General features: G+C 37.6%; 1 protein-coding gene across 4 annotated transcripts in view; it reads right to left on the bottom strand.

Annotated features, from left to right (window-relative positions):
• The window catches only part of LOC129751073 (ATP-binding cassette sub-family D member 3), a 39005-nt gene that overhangs the window by 5061 nt on the left and 14873 nt on the right, over positions 1-19071 (bottom strand). For all 4 annotated transcript variants that reach the window (XM_055746368.1, XM_055746351.1, XM_055746360.1 and 1 more), the window contains 7 exons: positions 12039-12229; positions 11861-11958; positions 11552-11802; positions 11413-11492; positions 11125-11257; positions 10962-11059; positions 10420-10905 (listed from right to left, as the gene is read on the bottom strand). In XM_055746368.1, the coding sequence (XP_055602343.1) occupies positions 10420-10905; positions 10962-11059; positions 11125-11257; positions 11413-11492; positions 11552-11802; positions 11861-11958; positions 12039-12229 (1337 nt within the window). The remainder of the gene's footprint in view (positions 1-10419; positions 10906-10961; positions 11060-11124; positions 11258-11412; positions 11493-11551; positions 11803-11860; positions 11959-12038; positions 12230-19071) is intronic.

The raw sequence follows: 19071 nt of genomic DNA, 5'->3' as shown, positions 1-19071 counted from the left end.
TACCCTTACAGTGTTAAGAACAATTAGTGGTATGAATAAGGTTTAGCAATTGCTTCGGTAGCTTTTACTTTGCTCGAAATCAAGCAAAGCAAAAGCCCAAAGCATTTGCTTAGTTTGGTATGAATAAACGTTTGCTTAGCAGATATGTACTAAAGTCTTAGAACATAGCTTTTGCTTCGAAAAAAAGAGCTATCCAACCAGCAGAATCTGAAATTTTCTAAAGTAAAATGAAAGAAGACGATCAAAAAATTGAAAAGTACGGCTAAAATAGCCATGAAATCGACGGTGCGGGTGGTGGGTGTAAGAACGATCGGAAAAATTTAAGTCAATACATGCTCGTATGTTGATGTTTAAAGAAAATTGAATATTGTCAAACAAAAAATGGCCTAGCTTTTTAACATTTATCATAAGCTCTCCCACACGTTTTCGGATCGGGATAATCCGATGTATAAAAAAAAATAGGCAATAGGCGCGCATCTTAACTTAGATGTTTTTTTTAATCTTTGAATTATAAAAAAAATCATAAAAATTTGGGAGATCTGAATTATGTTTTAAATTATTACAACTTTCTTCCAACTTCAAGCCGATTGGGACTTCTTCCACTGTAGCCGGATTTTTTTAATTTGAAATATTCACTAATTGATTTGTTTTGTTTCATCTTAGACGAGTCATTTCATACAACGACAGGAATATGAAAAAAGTTGGGTTATCACTTCGACTGTTCTTTATCTATGTTGAAAATGCCTTTTTAAATTGTATTGAAGTGTAATATTGCTAATTTTATAAATTCATGACGTTGTTGAAGAATTTGTTTATTGGAAAAGTCTGCTACCAAGCATGCTTAGAAAATAAAGTAATTGCTAGGAGATTTTTCGAGCGATTGCTTCAGATTTGGGCTTTATTCATACCGAACTAGCTTGTTCTAAAAGTAAAAGCTCCTGACTGAGAAAACAGCTGTCAGAAAAAACTTTATTCATATCAATCGAAGCAATTGCTTTCTGCGACTGCTCGAATGCTCGATTTAGTTTAGCAAAAGCAATTGCTAGGGGTTTTTCATACCACCTAATATTCCTGTCAACTTACACGGTGGGGCAAGGGCAAACGTCGAACTTTTAAGAAATTCATCCTCAAAATGATTCAATATGTGGGAAAGACCAGAAGGGGTATTCCGAATGTTGAAACTGAAGCGGATATTGAAAATTCTTAAATGTCATTGTAAATGAAGGTCATTCCCTTTGAACAGCATTCGTTAAAAGTGGAGTAAGAAACATACATTTATACTGCAGGAATACTGCAGATATATCAGTGAAACTTGATAGAACAAAAAAAAAACAGGAATACGTATTAAATCCATTTTAAAGCCATTACTATGAAGCATCTGTAAATAAGCTTTGCATTGACACTTTCCCCAATATACGGGACAAATGTTAACTTAGAACTTTGTTTTGGCCATCATTTTCGAATATTTGACTTTCAAAGAGAAACTAAAAAAAACCTGAGAACTTATTTAGAGATGCAACTGATATTTTTTGAAATATTTATATTTTTGAAGTAGTAAATTTATTTAAAAAAAAATAAATTTGCACTGTATTTAATACATAACTAATTTAATATATTTTTCATTACCATGATAAGTGCTGTTTGGGAAAACATCAAGCTATAATGTCTGTCCACGAGTTTGGAATATGGCAAAACATTTTTTTAACATAATTTTGGCGCAAAAAGGACAGATATTCAAACTGCTTCGTAGGCGAGGATGGTGAAAAAAGCTGTTTGAAAATGGTTATTAAAAATCCTTTTCATCGTTTTTTTTTTTAAATTTCTTTAGCTTATTTTTTCAACTCCAAATAATACCCCATCTAAAGCTTATCAGGAGCTGGAAGTGCTAATAATTCAGACTATAAGGAATAAACTCAAAAAACTGTCTCGATTCACGCTATTCATCGATTTAAAAAATTCTCTCTCCATAAAGTACAATTTGCAATAAATTCCAATATGCAAATCTTTTTCTTTCAATTAGTATTATTGCTGATCCACTCTTTTTTTCTATTTCTGCGATAGCTGATTTGGGCCCCCGTAGGGTACCACTGTAAAAAAAATTACAGTATTCAAGAAAAAAATGAGCATTGTTCTACATAAGGATTATTTATCGACTGAAATTAAATCGGATGAACAAGCGGAAAACATTGAAAGATGATTTAATAAAAAGTTGTCAAACAAACATGTATACCAAACAAAAAATTGTGTTTGCCTTGAGCTTGGTCAATCAGCGGTCAAAATCACGGAAAATTGAATAATAAAAAAACCTGTTTGCGATGGGTTCAATCAGCGGACAAATTCACGAGAAAAAATGGAAACCTGTAGTTGTTTAAATAAGTTTAGAGTTCGACGACACGGTAGCGATCATTCATTGAATGTTGGATTTCGTGCTATGTTTTGCAGTCGGAGTTATCCGTATAAAGTTTAACTGAAAAGCGGTTAGCGTGTAGAAAACCGTCAGATTTTATACTGATTTGACAGATCGCACAAATTTCGCACTTATGAGTGCGCAGTCCAATTTTTTGCGATGCGAATGGTATTATTTCCTATAATAGATTATTCACCGTACACAACTGCTTTTTTTTAACTTCTCATATACGATTTGTTACATTTTAACGACAACATAATTGAATTCGACCAGCATAAAAGTATCAAAGACGTATTTATCGCATCAAAAATCTTCGTCATGCCAAATTCGTTAATTCTCAGGCTATGGAAAAATGTGATTTCAATAATGTAGATTGTTTTTTTGTTTTGTCTGGGATTTTAACGCTCGTAATTAATTCAATCTCAATGAATACTAAGAATAATAATATAATATTTCATTCCGATGACTTCATGTTTTGTCCTCTGTTGCAAAATAATGATTTGAAGATTGAATCAAGAATTTACTTCTTAACTTTTCAATGAAATTAGTGAGTAAGAGTGATTTTTTTAACTGTGTTTACTGCTCCGGCTAGCCTACCGCACGGAAGGCTACCGTCGCGCGATTAGAAATTTTCCCAGTAACCGCAATATGTAAACTCAAGCCTGTTAAATTTGCCTACCTTCTTCAAGCAGTGTGGGACAAAATTGGAAAAGATGGGAGAGCTCCCATGTAAATTTGAGATAAAGAGCTTTTCAAAGAAGGGACCATATTTAAAAAGGGTTTTTTGGGTACAGACTACAAATTTCAGATCTTGAAAAACGAGTTTAGAGATCAATGAATGAATTGCAATTCAGAACTGCAGCTGCAGCTCTCATTTCAAAGTTGTTGGTTCTGAAGTATGATGAGGTTTGAGTTAAAAACATGCTCCCTTAAATCTAAATTTGCATAAATTTTTAAAAGTTACATTTATTTTCGGAAGGTGTAGCAAAGCACAACGGGTCAGCTAGTTAATAATAATTATAATAACTAAACACCTAATCGTGGTCAGATCTATTCCTGATAGATTTACGGATTTTGAGAACGGATCAAATCTACGGATTTGAGCGGTTTGCAATCTGTTCACGTTGGGTCACCACTGTAGTATCGTACTACTGACGACAACCCTGTAAATAGCACTCCTATGAATACAACCCAGTAAATTATCACCTCCATACAAATGTATGTGTGTGAGCGCAACGAACAACGATCAACGGTACCGAGTACCGAGCCATCGAAGAGGAGTCGTATTCTATACGAGCCACCAGCTAGACGCTGCCCTTGCTAGCATACTACATTGACGACGAGGATGGCGAATCTCCCGGGTGAGTATGAAGTTGATTCGATAGCAAATGAAGAAAATAATGAGAAGTATGAAAATTTCTTGAAATGGGTCAGTCGCTTCAATGCGGTTATATCAAAGTCTGACGCCATTCTGCGAGGAGCAGGAAAGAAGAATATGAAATGGGTCAGTTGCTTAAATGCAGGTTGAAAAAACGAAAAGTCTGACGCCATTCTGCGGAGAAGCAGGAAAATTAAATATGAAATGAGTCAGTTGCTTAAATGCAGGTTAAAAAAATGAGTCTGACGTCATTCTGCAGTAAAGCAGGAAACTTGAGTCGAAATGGATCAGCCGCTTAAATGCGTGGAATACAAAAGACTGATTCCATTCTGCAATACAGCAGGTTATTTAGTTTGAAGTTGATCAGACGCTTAAATGCGGTGTTAATAAGACTGATGCAATTCTGTGAAAGTGTTCGATGAAAGTAGCTAATAAATGCCGTTTCGACAAGACAAGACAGAAGACAAAAATGTGGGATTCGCTTTCGATGACGATTTTATGCACGGAAGAAGAGGTGGATCTGCTTGTATTAGTGAGGAGGGAACACTTGAGAACGGTCACGGTATAGCGGGTATAGCCGAAAGATGACGATCCGACGAAAGATAGAGAGAGAGAGAGAGAGAGTGTTTGTCCAATAGTGTGCGAAGGAGATTCAGAAAAACCAAGCGAAAGCTGGCAAAAAGAGCTGCCCGTTGCGTAAGATGAATGTTCTGTTATTTTACAAAAGTCTAACATTTGCCAGTTGGATGCTTTGCTTTGGAAATAAAGGCCAAGATAAGACAAACACAGTTTAAATTCATTCATAAATTAAAAGATAGCAATTGAAGGGCATTAACATCGAGGCTGGAAATGTTTTAGAAGGATTATGACAATGTGAGTTTAAAAATGAAAAGCTCTAATGTTCGAGTAATTCAATGAGGATTTATGTTGAATAATAAAAAGTTAAATTATGGAAAAAGAAGGTTTAAGCAGCGGTGTTTAAACTCGCCTCGGAAAGAATCATTCGGCTGATTTTTTCCGAGTTTAACTTGTTGTGTGCAGATTGATTTTATCTTCGTTCCAATCATTACGTGATTGCACACAAAACAAAGAGAACAGTTCCGAGTTGATGTTTTCCCCTCCTCGCAGGAATAAAATCACACCAATGAAACAACAGAACGAAGCTTACCGTACACGAATGCTCACGAGCGATCGTTGCCCGACGGACCGAGTTAACATTCCTCGCACCCTTCTCTCGCTCGTTTCCCGTTCCCTTGTATCTATCACTTTTAGCCACGCCCCCATGCGTTGTCCGATTGATGTGTTCGGCTGCCGAACGAAAACGATTTTTTCTTTAATTCGCTGAACTGTTCGTTTGCTTCGCTGATGTTTCTCCCCCCGCATGCTAAAATACCATACCTCAAACAGTCTATACGATACATCTACGACATCAGGAATAGTGATTGTATCTGTAAACGTAGCTGTTCTTCTAAACTGTATCCCACCAACAATAAGAACGAAATATGAACGTTCATGTGAAAACGTGATGTTATCCGGAAAGGTAATAAAACGATTTGCTTCAATTTTAATTAATCGTAAAACTGAACTCGAACCGTTACACATATCGTTCATCCATCTGTCATACTCGCGTCAAAATGAACGAAACGCACCGTCAAAGATGCCAGATGGTTTTGTATAAAAATTGGTACCCATTTATGAAAATTGTTTTATTTTTTTACTATCAATATACTAAACAAAGTTTGCACCTGATCAGCTATTGATTTAGGCTCACATAGTGCACGCGATGCGATGCAAACCGGCGAATGGGAATGAATGCGGCGAACCACATTTGATGGAAATATATGTGAATCGCTTAAAAACCTGAAATACTAAATGCGGCGAAGCAGATGCCAATTTGTTCCGCTGCTCGATTTTGCATTGGTCGCTTTTACCAATTCGCTTTCAAGCCGATGACATAGTGCGATGCGATGCGAATTTGCGAACGTGGCCTATGCGAACTCGAACGGCAATTGACGGCAACGGAAAATTGATATCTGCTTCGACGCGTTGAGTATGTCAGGTTTAAGCGATTTACATATACATAACATACATAATTACAATTTTAGTTCATTTGTCATTGAAAAAATGCATGTTAAGAAACAACCAGCAATTAAAAATTTGGCGTTTCTAGCATGTATGCAAAAAGACGACATAGAAACATTAAAGTTATATATATTTTATGTTTTCTCATCTTAATTTCATACCGGTACAATTTTGAAAAATCGGTCTAGTCGGCACCACTGCCGACAACGGAAGAGAAGAACAGAAAAAAACAACAACTCTTCATTTTTCGCATCCCCAAGTTCTTCCATACGGAAACAAACCAGCAACAAAAGTCCTCTCCGTGCGTTGGATTTTATATTTTTAAGACAAACCGGAAGAAGGACACCTGCGATGTTCGCAACTGGTAAGTTTAATTAGCATTTTGTGTCGATTCAATATATGAAATAGGTTTTTTTTATTTCAGCGACGGGAGCTGGAGGAGCAATGGCGACACGCTGGGAGGACCAATGTCCAGCAGCTACGATAACGTCCCGCCCGTGTATTCCCGTGAAATAAGACCTCCTCCTGGTAAAGGAGCTTACAATGACATCATATAACCGTAAGTGGTACAAGTGGAGTAAATAAAATTAATATTCATAAAATTTAGAATTGAGTTTGTTTTTCACATAAAGAAAATATTCATTTGTATGTGTGCGTGCTACATTTCCCTACGATTCAAAATACAGTATACGCATACATTGGAAGAACGTCAAATCGAATCGTTTTGTGACTATTACTGTAAAAGTTCAGTTATAAGGGAATTTTAAGAATAACTGTAACAAAAACAGTTCGATGCAAAAAATACGTTTCCGTAAGCGATTTTTAGATTTTATCTAAACTGTTTCTAGAACAGTCTCCCCATACAATTGTTTTAACAGTTTTAAACAGTAACATAACTTAACGCCATATTCAACAGACCGTCGTTTTGGAATTCAAGATAAGTGCAATGTTTTTTATGGTTTCAGATATCATTTTCTAAACGTTTTTTTACGCTGTTTCTAATCGTTTTATAACGACAACAGGAACTGTTATGTTACAATATTTTCGTATTCGGGCCCCGATTGCTGTTTACTCCTGCCGAGTTTACCCGAAGCTTACTTCCTGATGCTTTCCGAGTTGAACTTTAAGCGGGCCACAGACTACACAACATTTGTACAAATGCGATGAAATTCGATGAAATTTTGTCGCTGTGACCACGATTTGCATAGTGTATGGCACTGCTTGAATGAGCGCCCAAACGGTTGGAGTAAAATCGGTCGGGATCGAAATATTTTGTACAAAACATTCTCCCACCCGGGGTGGAGATGGTTTTTTTTGTTGCTGTTGCTGTTTTCGCCAGCAATCATTTGTGTTCGCGTGAAATATGTTTGTATAGTGTGTGGGCGAGCATAGATCAAACAATCGACGCGGAATCATCGAATTTGTACAGGCCAATTTGTGTAGTCTATGGCCCGCTTTAAGCGGTCCACAGACTACACAACATTTGTACAAATGCGATGAAATTCGATGAAATTTTGTCGCTGTAAACACGATTTGCATAGTGTGTGGCACTGCTTGAATGAGCGCCCAAACGGTTGGAGTAAAATCGGTCGGGATCGAAATATTTTGTACAAAACATTCTCCCAGCCGGGGTGGAGATGGTTTTTTTTGTTGCTGTTGCTGTTTCGCCAGCAATCATTTGTGTTCGCGTGAAATATTTTTGTATAGTGTGTGGGCGAGCATAGATCAAACGATCGACGCGGAATCATCGAATTTGTACAGGCCAATTTGTGTAGTCTATGGCCCGCTTTAGATAGCATCATTGCAGATTGAGTTTAACGAAATAAAATCGTTCTGCAAAGAAGGGCAAAGTGCGAGTATGTAGACTCGCGATTTTAACATCTCTGGGTTTAAGTTGCAATGTTATAAATCGATGACCCATCGTGAGGGTATTTGAAAAATGTTTGGTTTAAGCGAAGTCTATTTGAAATTTGATTCTTAAAAGTAGAATGGGAAGCTGAAGGTTGAACAAAATAATTCAGCTAACAAAAAGTTAGGAAAATATCTAGTAAAAGTATTGAAGTAAGGAGTTTTGAATAGACATTGGAATTAGGAGGTGGAAAGGTGAAAGTTGAGATTGAAAGTGTAATTTCATATGTTGGGTGTGAATTGCTGAATGTTTTGATGATAAGTTATAAGGTTTTATTTAACATGAAGATATTCAATTTTAAGATGAATGTTTGAGTTATAATTGAAAACAGGAAATGGGAAAAAAGTTGTGTAACTTAAGAAATTAGAGATAAAGAATGCATATTGGAAATTTTGAGTTTTTAAGCAAAGTCATTCAATATGAAGATTGGTACAAAAAAAAAAAAAAAAGAAAAAGAGATGAGATCTTGAAACAAATTCTTTAAAGCAGTTGTAATATTGATGTTAAAAAAATTGAGAGAAGTTTATTCGAAAAGAAAAGGGACAAGAAGAACGAAGTCATAGTATTAAGCAATGAAGAAATTAGTATGTCGATCTTGAAAATTAATGAAAGTCGAAATATCAACTTTATAGCTAATAGTCGAACCTTATCGATATAATGAGAAAGCATAGCATGTAATCGGTGTAACATTTGTAAAAGAAAAGATATGAAGGGTTTGTATAGAACAGAAAGTTTGGAGTTTCGATAGAAAGGAATTTTGCGAGTAATAGATGGATGTGAACGAGAAAGAATATCCGGTCGATATCGAAAAAAAAAAACTTATGTTATTCTAATTTGGAAGTAGGAAAAAAAAACTTTTTCGTCATTAGATATGATTTTGTAGTAGTCAATAACAGAAAGTTTCATGTTAGTTGAGATAAAAGTTCAATTGAAGATTGGTTTTTAATGTAAAGAAAATAATATGTTCATTTTGAAAGTGTGGGACCTGTGGAAGAAAGTCGGAAGTTAAACACTGCGTAAAAAGCTAATACCAAAAAAAAAAACTGAACCATTGAAATGAAAGGTTGAAATAACATTTAATGACCTTCCGTTGAGGTATTTCAATTCGAATATTGTCGACAGCTTGAAATTAAAATTTGAAAATAGAAAATCGAATGTAAATTGGTGACAGAATCGTTGACAGATTCTCTAAATTTTTATGAAATAGAAGAACGAAGATGTGAATTACATCATGTGATTGATGATTTGGTCGGCTATCTTTGTAAACATGGGAGAATTTAACATCAATCAGATTCATTGTTTAATAATGTGATATACTCAAATATTGTTTGATTACGGAACACGACATCCAACTGCAGTTTGTTGGAAAAGGCCAAATTTTAATAGATTGTTGGAAGAGAAGCCTTACTGAGCCATGTTGTAATACCGACATAGTTGAATCAGCGATCTGACTCTTGAGAACACTTCTTGTATTGAGCAGCCAAAATTGTACATTGAAAATATTTAAGAACAAGAAAAGAAAGCTAAGGTGAGAAATAACCAGTATATAACTGAAAGTATCATGTTTGAAGCTTGAATTAAACTTTTTGAAATATGGAAACGTTGTAACACAAATTTGGAACGTAAAGTTGAATATTACAAAAAAAAAGTTGAAAGTAGAGGTTTGTAAGAAGGAAATAGGACATTTAAAACTTCGGATAAGTAGAATCGAAATAAACAGATGTGGTAAATTGAAAGAAGCAAGAATAATTCTTGATTGTTAGTGTTGCAAGTTGAAAGCAACATCGCAAAAGAAAACAAAAGTTGGAAGATATGAGCACTTGGAAAAAAGTATCCAGTAAGGATTTCAACCACTTAGGATTTTGTTCGAGGCGTTGAAGAACATTATCCATAAGCAACCAGATCTCAAATCTGGGAACCTCAGAATTTGATAGAGCACTATTAAGGGAACCAAAATGATTTTTTATTCTGAAAACAATTAAAAAAAGAAAGTGAATGTAGTATCGTACTACTGACGACAACCCTGTAAATAGCACCCCTATGAATACAACCCAGTAAATTATCACCTCCATACAAATGTATGTGTGTGAGCGCAACGAACAACGATCAACGGTACCGAGTACCGAGCCATCGAAGAGGAGTCGTATTCTATACGAGCCACCAGCTAGACGCTGCCCTTGCTAGCATACTACAACCACGATGTGCGTACAACAGCAAACGTGGTCTTCTTTCATGCGCTGGTGGTCAGACGTGTGTTTCCTAATACCGGATTCACACACATATCTTTATCTTCATCTAGTTTAAATTTCTGATTTTGAACAATTTATCTTCATACTTTTCGCAACGAACGAAAAGTACAATTTTCCCACAAAAAAAAGGTTTTAACGAGAACAAAATCAGAATTTTTAGCATTTAAGCCTAGTCGCCTTTAGGCAACTTGAACTGCGATTTTTCATTGAGACGAACTTTGTTTTCTGTTGTTGTACCTTGGAAACCTGACACAGTCCCAGTGTCTCCCGAATAGAATGGGATTCGCTGTGACCGTCTCGAGACTTCGTCCGTCTAATTTCTTCGTAATAATCCAATTACGAGTATAAACATGGCATTAATAAAATTGTACAATGTACACCATTGAACACTCACCTGATCCCGCAACGTTCCCAAGGTCATGTACGGTCTCTGTGGAATGTAGAAAAGTTTACCGGCTGGCGGTTTCGTCACGGTGCCACCCCAGGTTGGCCACAGTTCACCCAAAATTCGGAACAGGCTGCTCTTGCCGCATCCGTTCGGGCCACAGACCAGAACATTCATACCGGATTTGACTTCGAAGTTCAAATCCTTTACCAGCACATCACCATTCGGGGTAACCAGGGGCACCCGTTCGAACCGGATAAGATTGTCCTGGAACTTGAGCAGTCCCTTGCCGGGGCCAATATCGGCATCGGCTACGCTGGAATTGCTAACCATCGTTCGCTCGTACCGACCTGAGTTTAGTTCCTTCAACACCACGGTCAGCTCAGTCATGCGGGCTGTGAAACCGGCTAGCCGTGACATTTCTCGCCCGGCCAGGACCAATCGACCGATGGCTTCCGCCAGTTTGACCAACATTCGACCGTAGGTGTAATATTTCTGAAATAAAGCCTCAATGCATGAGCTGATCTTATGTATAATTTTAAAATACTTACACTTAACCGTTCACCAGAATGGCTTCCTGTTAGCAGAGGATGATCTTTCTCAAAGAACGGAAGTGACACCGCATAGAATCCAACCACCGTAGCGATGTCTAGGTAAAGTAAAATATTTTCGTCAAAATATCTGAACAAAACTTAATCGTTTAGCAAAAGTTACATTTGGCTACCATGTTGTCGATTATGCCCATGCCAACACGGAATTCTAAGAACTTTCGCAGATGGGCTACCAACTTGTTGAAGCTTGCCAAAATTGTAAGCTTCTCGCGATTGTTTCCCTTGTAGAAGGCAATCTAAAATTGAGAATTAATAGGTTTTTTTTTAAATTCCTCAATTCAAATTACAGGCTTATAGATATTTTTTAACACGCAAAATACTTAGAAATATTTCAAAAGTTTTTATGAAAACATGTCTTTCTTAGCTTCCTAAAATTGAGTTCAATACACACTTCTTCCGAATTCGTGATGAGTCGGCTGTTAACATATCGGAACTCGCCTTCCAGTTTCTGCTCCATCACGGTCAACCGACCTACAAAAACAACACGTGATCAGAGGAGTATAGTAAGCCAATTATTTCCTTTAATTTACCGGTGGGTTTGCGCAGATTCGTCAAGAATACGCCGGAGAAAAACAGATACAGCAACAGGATGCCCGGCGTCGTTCCGCCCAAATTGGTCGTCAATCGGTACACATATATCACAATGTCCAGCATCGGTTTGCAGATATTGGAATAGAGATCGGTAACGCTCTCGCAGAACTTGTCGATGTCTGTTGTTAGCAGCTGGTCGGCGTTCGCTATCCGATTGTCCAGATTAGACATTTTGTAGTAGGTGAATCCTCTGGTAAATGGACAAATCAATCAAAAATATCGTAACCGAAAAAGAAATTATCACTCACTTCAGGTACTCTGTGTATAAATATTGCGATAGGTTCGTTCTAAACCGTAACTTCAGCTCCCCGATGCTCCATTTCAATACGTTGTTCACCACTGCGATCTGTAATACAGAATCAATTGATCAATCGTTAGTTTCTTATACTTATAGGAAGACTGTAATAAGACAATTCGAATACTTACTGCTGGCAGGGCCGACAGGTATTTCACTAAAGCCGTCCGGAACTGACTTTTGTTCATGGTGATGATGGTACTCTCGATGGCGGTAGCATTTTGGATCATCCATATGTCGCTGATCGATCTTGCAATCAGTGCTGCAGCTATCACTAGTAGTAGTCCATTTTCCTTGCTCCATTTTTTCGGAATGATGATTTCTGCAATGATAAATTTGAAAGTTTTTTGTAAAATTATGTCTTACAAGGATGTCTGCCCAAATATAAAAAAAATACATAGATAGTAATTTCAATGCTTGAACAGAGGAGTATTCGAAGTTAAAATTTGGCTGATCCCATGTTAATCGAAGTGCTTTCTAAAGAACCGTAAGTGAACATTCGAGTTTCATTTGGCAAAATAAAAACAGAAAGGCCGAAAATAATCATTTTTGGAATTTAAAAAAAAATATCTTTAAAAAGAGTACGAGAACGGTATGCCAACAACCTCGCTCATATTATATGGTCTCTATTGCAGTACTCGATTTACGCCAAAAAAACTTGTATGGAAGCTCCCTTTTCTCCTTCCGAGTTGCAACTGCTGGAAAGATCCCGTTTTTTCGTTATCAAAAACCTTATCATATCAAATTTGGTTCCATTGGTTGATAAGTTCTTAAGTTATGCTGAAAATTCTAAAGGAGCCCCCTCCCCCTTTTCTATCTCCCCACGGGAAGAAGGGAAGGCAAACAAATATTCATATGGTTGCCATGCAAAATTTGGTTCCATTAGCTCCAATAGTTCTCGAGGTATGTAAAAAAATTTAGCCCCCCTTGCCCTTCCTCCAATTTGCTTGACCAGTCCTCGAGCATAAGCAAACATTTATCTTTTCTTTGAGAGACCCCCTCCCTCCTTCCAGTAAAAGGGAGGGGTCTCAAACCAGAATAGGAACCTTCCCAGGTTTCAAAAAACACCCACCTGCCAAGTTTCGAGTAAATCGGTTTAGTAGTTTCCGAGTCTATAGGGAACATACAGACAAAAATCCATTTTAATACAGTTGCGTTAAAAAAAAGAATGGAATCGCGTAAAAATGGGCACCCTTTTCCAACTTTGACAAGCTGCCATTTCTCTCTCGGTAATTTAATTCAACCATCCAACTAACGCTGCACAAAGTTTGAATTCTTCACAATGACTGAAAACAAAGATCTGCTCCCATAAAAAAAGAAAAAAAATGAAATTGCTTCACTAAATTCGTTGTATTATTGACAGTTTTCTTTGAAAAAATCTGAAATTTGGTCCAAAGATGTAAAAATGTATGATTTAGTATCGGGCCAAGTTTCATCAAAATTGATTCATGCGATCAAAAATGGTGCCGATTTTAAAATGAGGCCCAACAGACGATTTCATTGTTTTTTGGACGGTGGTTTATAAAGAAAACATTATTTTATTTTATTTTTTATTTGGTCGGCCATCAGCACAACATGAGGCTATTCAGGCCGTTGACTTTATAATCTTGCATACAATATAAAATAATTACTATAAATTTAACAACTAGTTTACAATAAACATACTAACTAACGAGTGTTTACAATAAATCAATGAAAATATATATATATATATATAAGAAAATGTGTCCTGTATAGTACTCAATTATGTATCCAATCATATTATTTTAAGAGGAGAAATCACCGTGAATTTGTTTTATGAAATGAGTTTGCGGCTTTTATCGGTGAGGGTTAAAGAGTTGAAATGAAAGACGGATAGAAGATCAGAAGAAAATTCTAAGGTGGTGAAAAGAGCGAAGAGCATTTGAAATAGAAGCTTGACCACATGCTAAATTCTTTGTCCCGCATCAATTAACTGTATTGAAGAAGTAGTACCCAATAGAGAAGGCACTACATTTTTCGATACAGTTAATTATGGATGGTTCGACCGCCATGTGAGTGTGCACATGTGCCGAACGGACAAAAAAATTAGCATGTGGTTGCTCTGTTAAGTCTTCTATTGTGCGATATCGTTCCATCGATGGCTAGGTAGATTTCTTATTTAAAACAATCATATTGAACTTGTTGAAAAAGCTGTAAGTTTAGGGTTTACAATAAATAAAAAGTTCTCATGTGATAATCACGCACTTGTGCAATGTGGAAAACACTCAAACCAGAATTTTTTAACGAGAATGTCAAGCTTCGACTTCAAAATGATTCAAAAATCATTTATATTGCCATATTTTATATCAATGGATTTCATTCTGCCTTCGGTCACTGCTGGTAAACGGCGGATAATGTGCAACACGAGACACCATAGTGGTCATATCACCTCTTATTCACAACTCCTATCTCTACCTCCCCGCGGTGCCGGCTGGGGTGCGAGTAACCTAAGCGGAGATCGGGTACCCAACCCCGGTGGATGCTTTGGTCGCATGCAGACTGAGAAGGTAGCCGCACGCGTCTGTTCCCCAGGTCAGAACCGCTTGATTTCATCAACATCTACTATCAGAATGTCGGTGGTATCAATTCCTGCGTGACTGATTATCTGGTTGCTACTTCATGTTCCTGCTACGATATTATCACCTTTACCGAAACATGGTTCAACGATCACACTCTCTCCAACCAGATCTTCGGATCCGATTATTCAGTGTTCCGCTGCGATCGAAGCTCCCGCAACAGCAGAAAGGCCACAGGTGGTGGGGTGTTACTCGCCGTAAGGTTCAAATTCAGAGCCATACCGATCGATGATGAATCTTGGCATAATCTTGAGATGGTGTGGTCCCGCATCGAACTCGGCGACCGGAAGCTTTACGTTGGCGTACTATATTTGCCTCCTGATCGCTCGAGAGACGTGACCTTAGCTGAATCATTCTCTAGTTGCATTTCTAAAATAAGCTCTTTCTGCGCTCCAGAAGATGACATAATCGTCTTAGGCGATTTTAACATGCCAGGTATAAAGTGGTGTTCCAGCCAAGTTAGCTTCCTGTATCCCGATCCTGAACGCTCCACTTTTTCGGCTTCCTCGAACATTATTCTAGACTCTTTGAGTAGGTACAGCAACCTTACGTCAGATCAACAGTGTTGTAAACGAGAACGGCCGGATGCTTGATCTTTGCTTTGCCAATGACGGATTCCGTTTACCAACTATCGAATCAGCACCGGCACCGCTAGTTAAAGTAGGCCCACATCACCCGGCTTTACTGGTTACAATTAATATCTCTAGATTGTGTAACCCCGCTGATAAACTCACACCCTTCTACTTGGACTATAAGAACGCCGATTCCGATACCATTTCTCGCGTACTGGCCACTATAGACTGGGAATCCGAACTCGAACTAGCTAACCCTAATGCTGCAGCCGAAACTTTCTCGCACATCCTCAACTACGTAATCGACCGTCATGTGCCGAAACGCACCGCCAATGCTAATCCTCGGACTCCATGGGCTACAGCAGCTTTACGACAACTGGAAGCGACAAAAAGGCGTGCCCTTCGAAATTTCAACAAGCACAAATCGCCGCATACCAAGGGAGAATATTGCAAACTCAACTCCGCCTATAAAAAAGCCTGTCAACGTAGCTATCAAAACCATCTTCGTCGAATTCAGCAAAATCTCAAGACTAGCCAAAAATCCTTCTGGAATCACGTTAAAAATCAGCGGAATGAACCTGGAACACCGTCCTGCATGTTCCTGGATGGCATCATGGCGAACTCTGACTCCGGAATCTCAATAACCACCTAACATTCAATAACCGACGACCAACTGAATCGCGCCATCAGGAGTGTTTCACCACTGGGCTTTTCTTTAAACGGTATAACATTCGAGGACACAATCATCTCTAAAGCAGCCACTAAGCTCAAAAACTCCTTCTCTACGGGCCCGGATGGGATACCAGCTACCTTCCTGAAGCGTTTTATGCCTTCTTTGCTGACTCCTATCAGGCTTATCTTCCAAGCTTCGCTCGACCAGGCCACCTTCCCCTCACTGTGGAAAGAAGCTTACATGTTCCCGGTTCATAAAAAGGGAGATAGGAAAGATGTTAATAATTACCGAGGAATTTCAGCTCTGTGTGCTATTGCCAAACTTTTCGAATTGGTGGTTTTAGATCCCATTTTCATGTTCTGCAAGCACAACCTCTCCAACGACCAGCATGGATTTATGCCTCAACGCTCAACTACAACTAACCTACTAACCTTTACCTCGTATGTGCATGAAAGTTTTGCAAAGAAATCCCAAACTGATGCCATCTATACCGATCTGTCTGCCGCATTCGACAAGGTGAACCATGATATTGCCATCGGAAAGCTCGCGCGTTTAGGATTTTGTGGATCTCTCATTGACTGGTTCCGCAGTTACCTTACGGGACGTAAATTGACAGTTCGTACGGGTAACTGTTTTTCCAGGCAGTTCTCAGCTTCATCAGGCGTGCCTCAGGGAAGTCACTTAGGGCCGTTAGTAATTTACTTCAATGACGTGCTGCAACTCCTCGATGGACCAAAATTGGCGTATGCCGACGACTTGAAACTGTACTACTCTATCAATGGCTCCGAGGATGTGAACTTCCTGCAGAACCAGTTCAACCTCTTTGCCTCCTGGTGTGATGCCAATCACCTACCTTTAAACCGTGATAAATGTGTAGTAATATCATTTTCCCGCAAACGACGCCCGCTCTCAGCCGTTTATTTCCTTGGAAACGATGCAATCTCTCGAGCTCAACACGTGAAAGATCTTGGTGTGATCCTCGACGCGCGGCTGGATTTTAAGAATCACACCAACTATATCGTTGACAAAGCCTCCAGAAGCCTGGGTCTTCTTTTCCGCATGACGAAGGACTTTAAGGACATCTACTGCCTGAAGAGTCTTTACTGCAGTCTGGTTCGATCGATCCTCGAATATGCTTCTGCGGTTTGGTGCCCATATTATCAAAACGGCTCTGATCGCATCGAAGCCATCCAACGACGTTTTTTGCGGTATGCCCTTCGACACTTAAACTGGCAAGACCCTTTTCGACTTCCCAGCTACGAAAGCCGCTGCCGCCTGATCGACATCGACACGCTGCAAGCCCGCAGGACCGCCACTCGTGCTTCTTTCGTCGCTGATCTGCTTTCATCAAGAATCGACTCTCCTGCACTTTTGGAAGTTCTTCCACTTAGCGTCCGACCTCGTGGTTTGAGGAATCGGGATCTTCAGCTCTTCGTTCCTGTTAGACTAAACAATTACGGGGCCAACTCTACAATAATTGGCGTCATCAAGACTTTTAACCGCTTCTCAGAACATTTTGACTTTGACGTTTCGAATGTTTTATTCCAAAGAAGAATTCTTAGTGTTCTAAGTTCAGTGTAGATTTGTATTTGTATTTGTAGTTTTTAATTTTAAAATATCATTTCGATCAATATGATCTGTTGATTTAATAATAAATAAATAAATAAATAAATAAATATGGATTTTCTGTGACTTTACCACGCATAATGAAAAGAGCATTCAATTTAGAGGCATTCAAGGAAATGTGCTGTGATTCCTAATCTGTATTTATTAGATGATTCATGTCGTGAATATGCCTGTCCTTACAAGAAGCGTAAAGGGACCATTAAAATATTACGTAACGCAATTTTTGATAATTTTAGACTCCCCCCTCCCCCATGTAACACATTCGTAACACATTATCAACCCCCCCCCTCCCCCTCGTAACACGTAACACATGGTTATTTTGTACATAGGGGAAAAGTCGGGGAAATGTAAATATAATCTTAATTCTAGACAATAGTTCAATTTAAATGTAAGTTGCGAATGACATTAAGATGTTAAAACGACTATAATCGAAACGAAAAAAATAGCTAAATTTTATATTCTTCAGTATACTCATTAAATGCCGTGCAAACGAGGGGAGGGGAGAGTTTAGTAAACCACCCACCCGCCCTCTCCCCATTGAGATTGGTTACAGCTCGAAATTTCAGTTCAAGAATAGTTATTTAATTATGATAAAAAAGGAAAATTACTGAATCCAGAAAGGGGTTAAAAGACATGTAAGAAAATTGGCTTTTAGAATTAAATCCTTAATTTAGTTGAAATTACATCCTTCAAACCTTTAGAAGCAAGGCATTATATTTTACGACAAAATATGACGCTGATAAATCGTCAAAATTATTCCATAAAACAAAGTATAATACTCAAACTCAAAACTTAAAACTACGAAACTCTACTTAGAACTCTAAATAAGTTCAGAATTCCAAACAACCATTATAACTTCATAAATTCACACACCAAGTCTTAATTAAACATATTGATATGGTCGAAGCAAAGTGACAGATATTTTCTATTCGTGACAATGACTAAAGCCAAAATCTCAACATAAAAAATTGGGTCACTAATCATTATTGTATTTAAAAAAAATCGATAATGTCATAAACAAATTTCTTTTCATTCAAAAGTCCGATTTCAGCCTCAAATTGTTTGTCTTTTTGTTCATTAACCAAATCTCCATTTGAAGAATTCTGATTAGTTGTCAATTTAATTTTATACATATATAGAATGAACAAAATTTAATAATATTTCAATTGGAAAAAGATTAAAAAACATCTTCATATTCAGTGTAGAGATTCAAATAGATGAACCGAATTTTTAAGTAACAATACTGGATTCATTTAAAATTTAAATATTAATTATAATTTTACATTCATTCAGGAATTCTTTGATATTTCAATTACCATAAATCAAATCGTTTTGCCGTCTTCAACCACGTTGTAGAATGAGTTCAAAATATCTGGTATGATGTCAGAAAACATTGTAATCCATCTTTTGAAATTTTTATAATTGTAGAATCTTTTTTAAAACGTTGTATCCCTAAAACCAGAATTTCAAAGCTACATCTATACTTGATTAAATAAAGGATAATGAATAGATTTCTTATCAACTTTTAGTTTCCATGTACTTTATCCGTTATCAAAGATCTATGCTACCTACACTATTTTTCCATAACCTTTGAAATCAAACTTTAACAATCAATGAATCAAACGACCAGAACCAAGAGAAATTATTTTTAAAACAACAGAATTTGAACCTCATGCAATTTACATGCGAGACGAAA

The sequence above is a fragment of the Uranotaenia lowii genome, chromosome 1 (assembly GCF_029784155.1).
Source record: "Uranotaenia lowii strain MFRU-FL chromosome 1, ASM2978415v1, whole genome shotgun sequence".
Classification (NCBI taxonomy): Eukaryota; Metazoa; Arthropoda; class Insecta; order Diptera; family Culicidae; genus Uranotaenia; species Uranotaenia lowii.
Note: the sequence above shows the minus strand (reverse complement) of the source record. Positions and strands in the feature narration are given on the sequence as shown.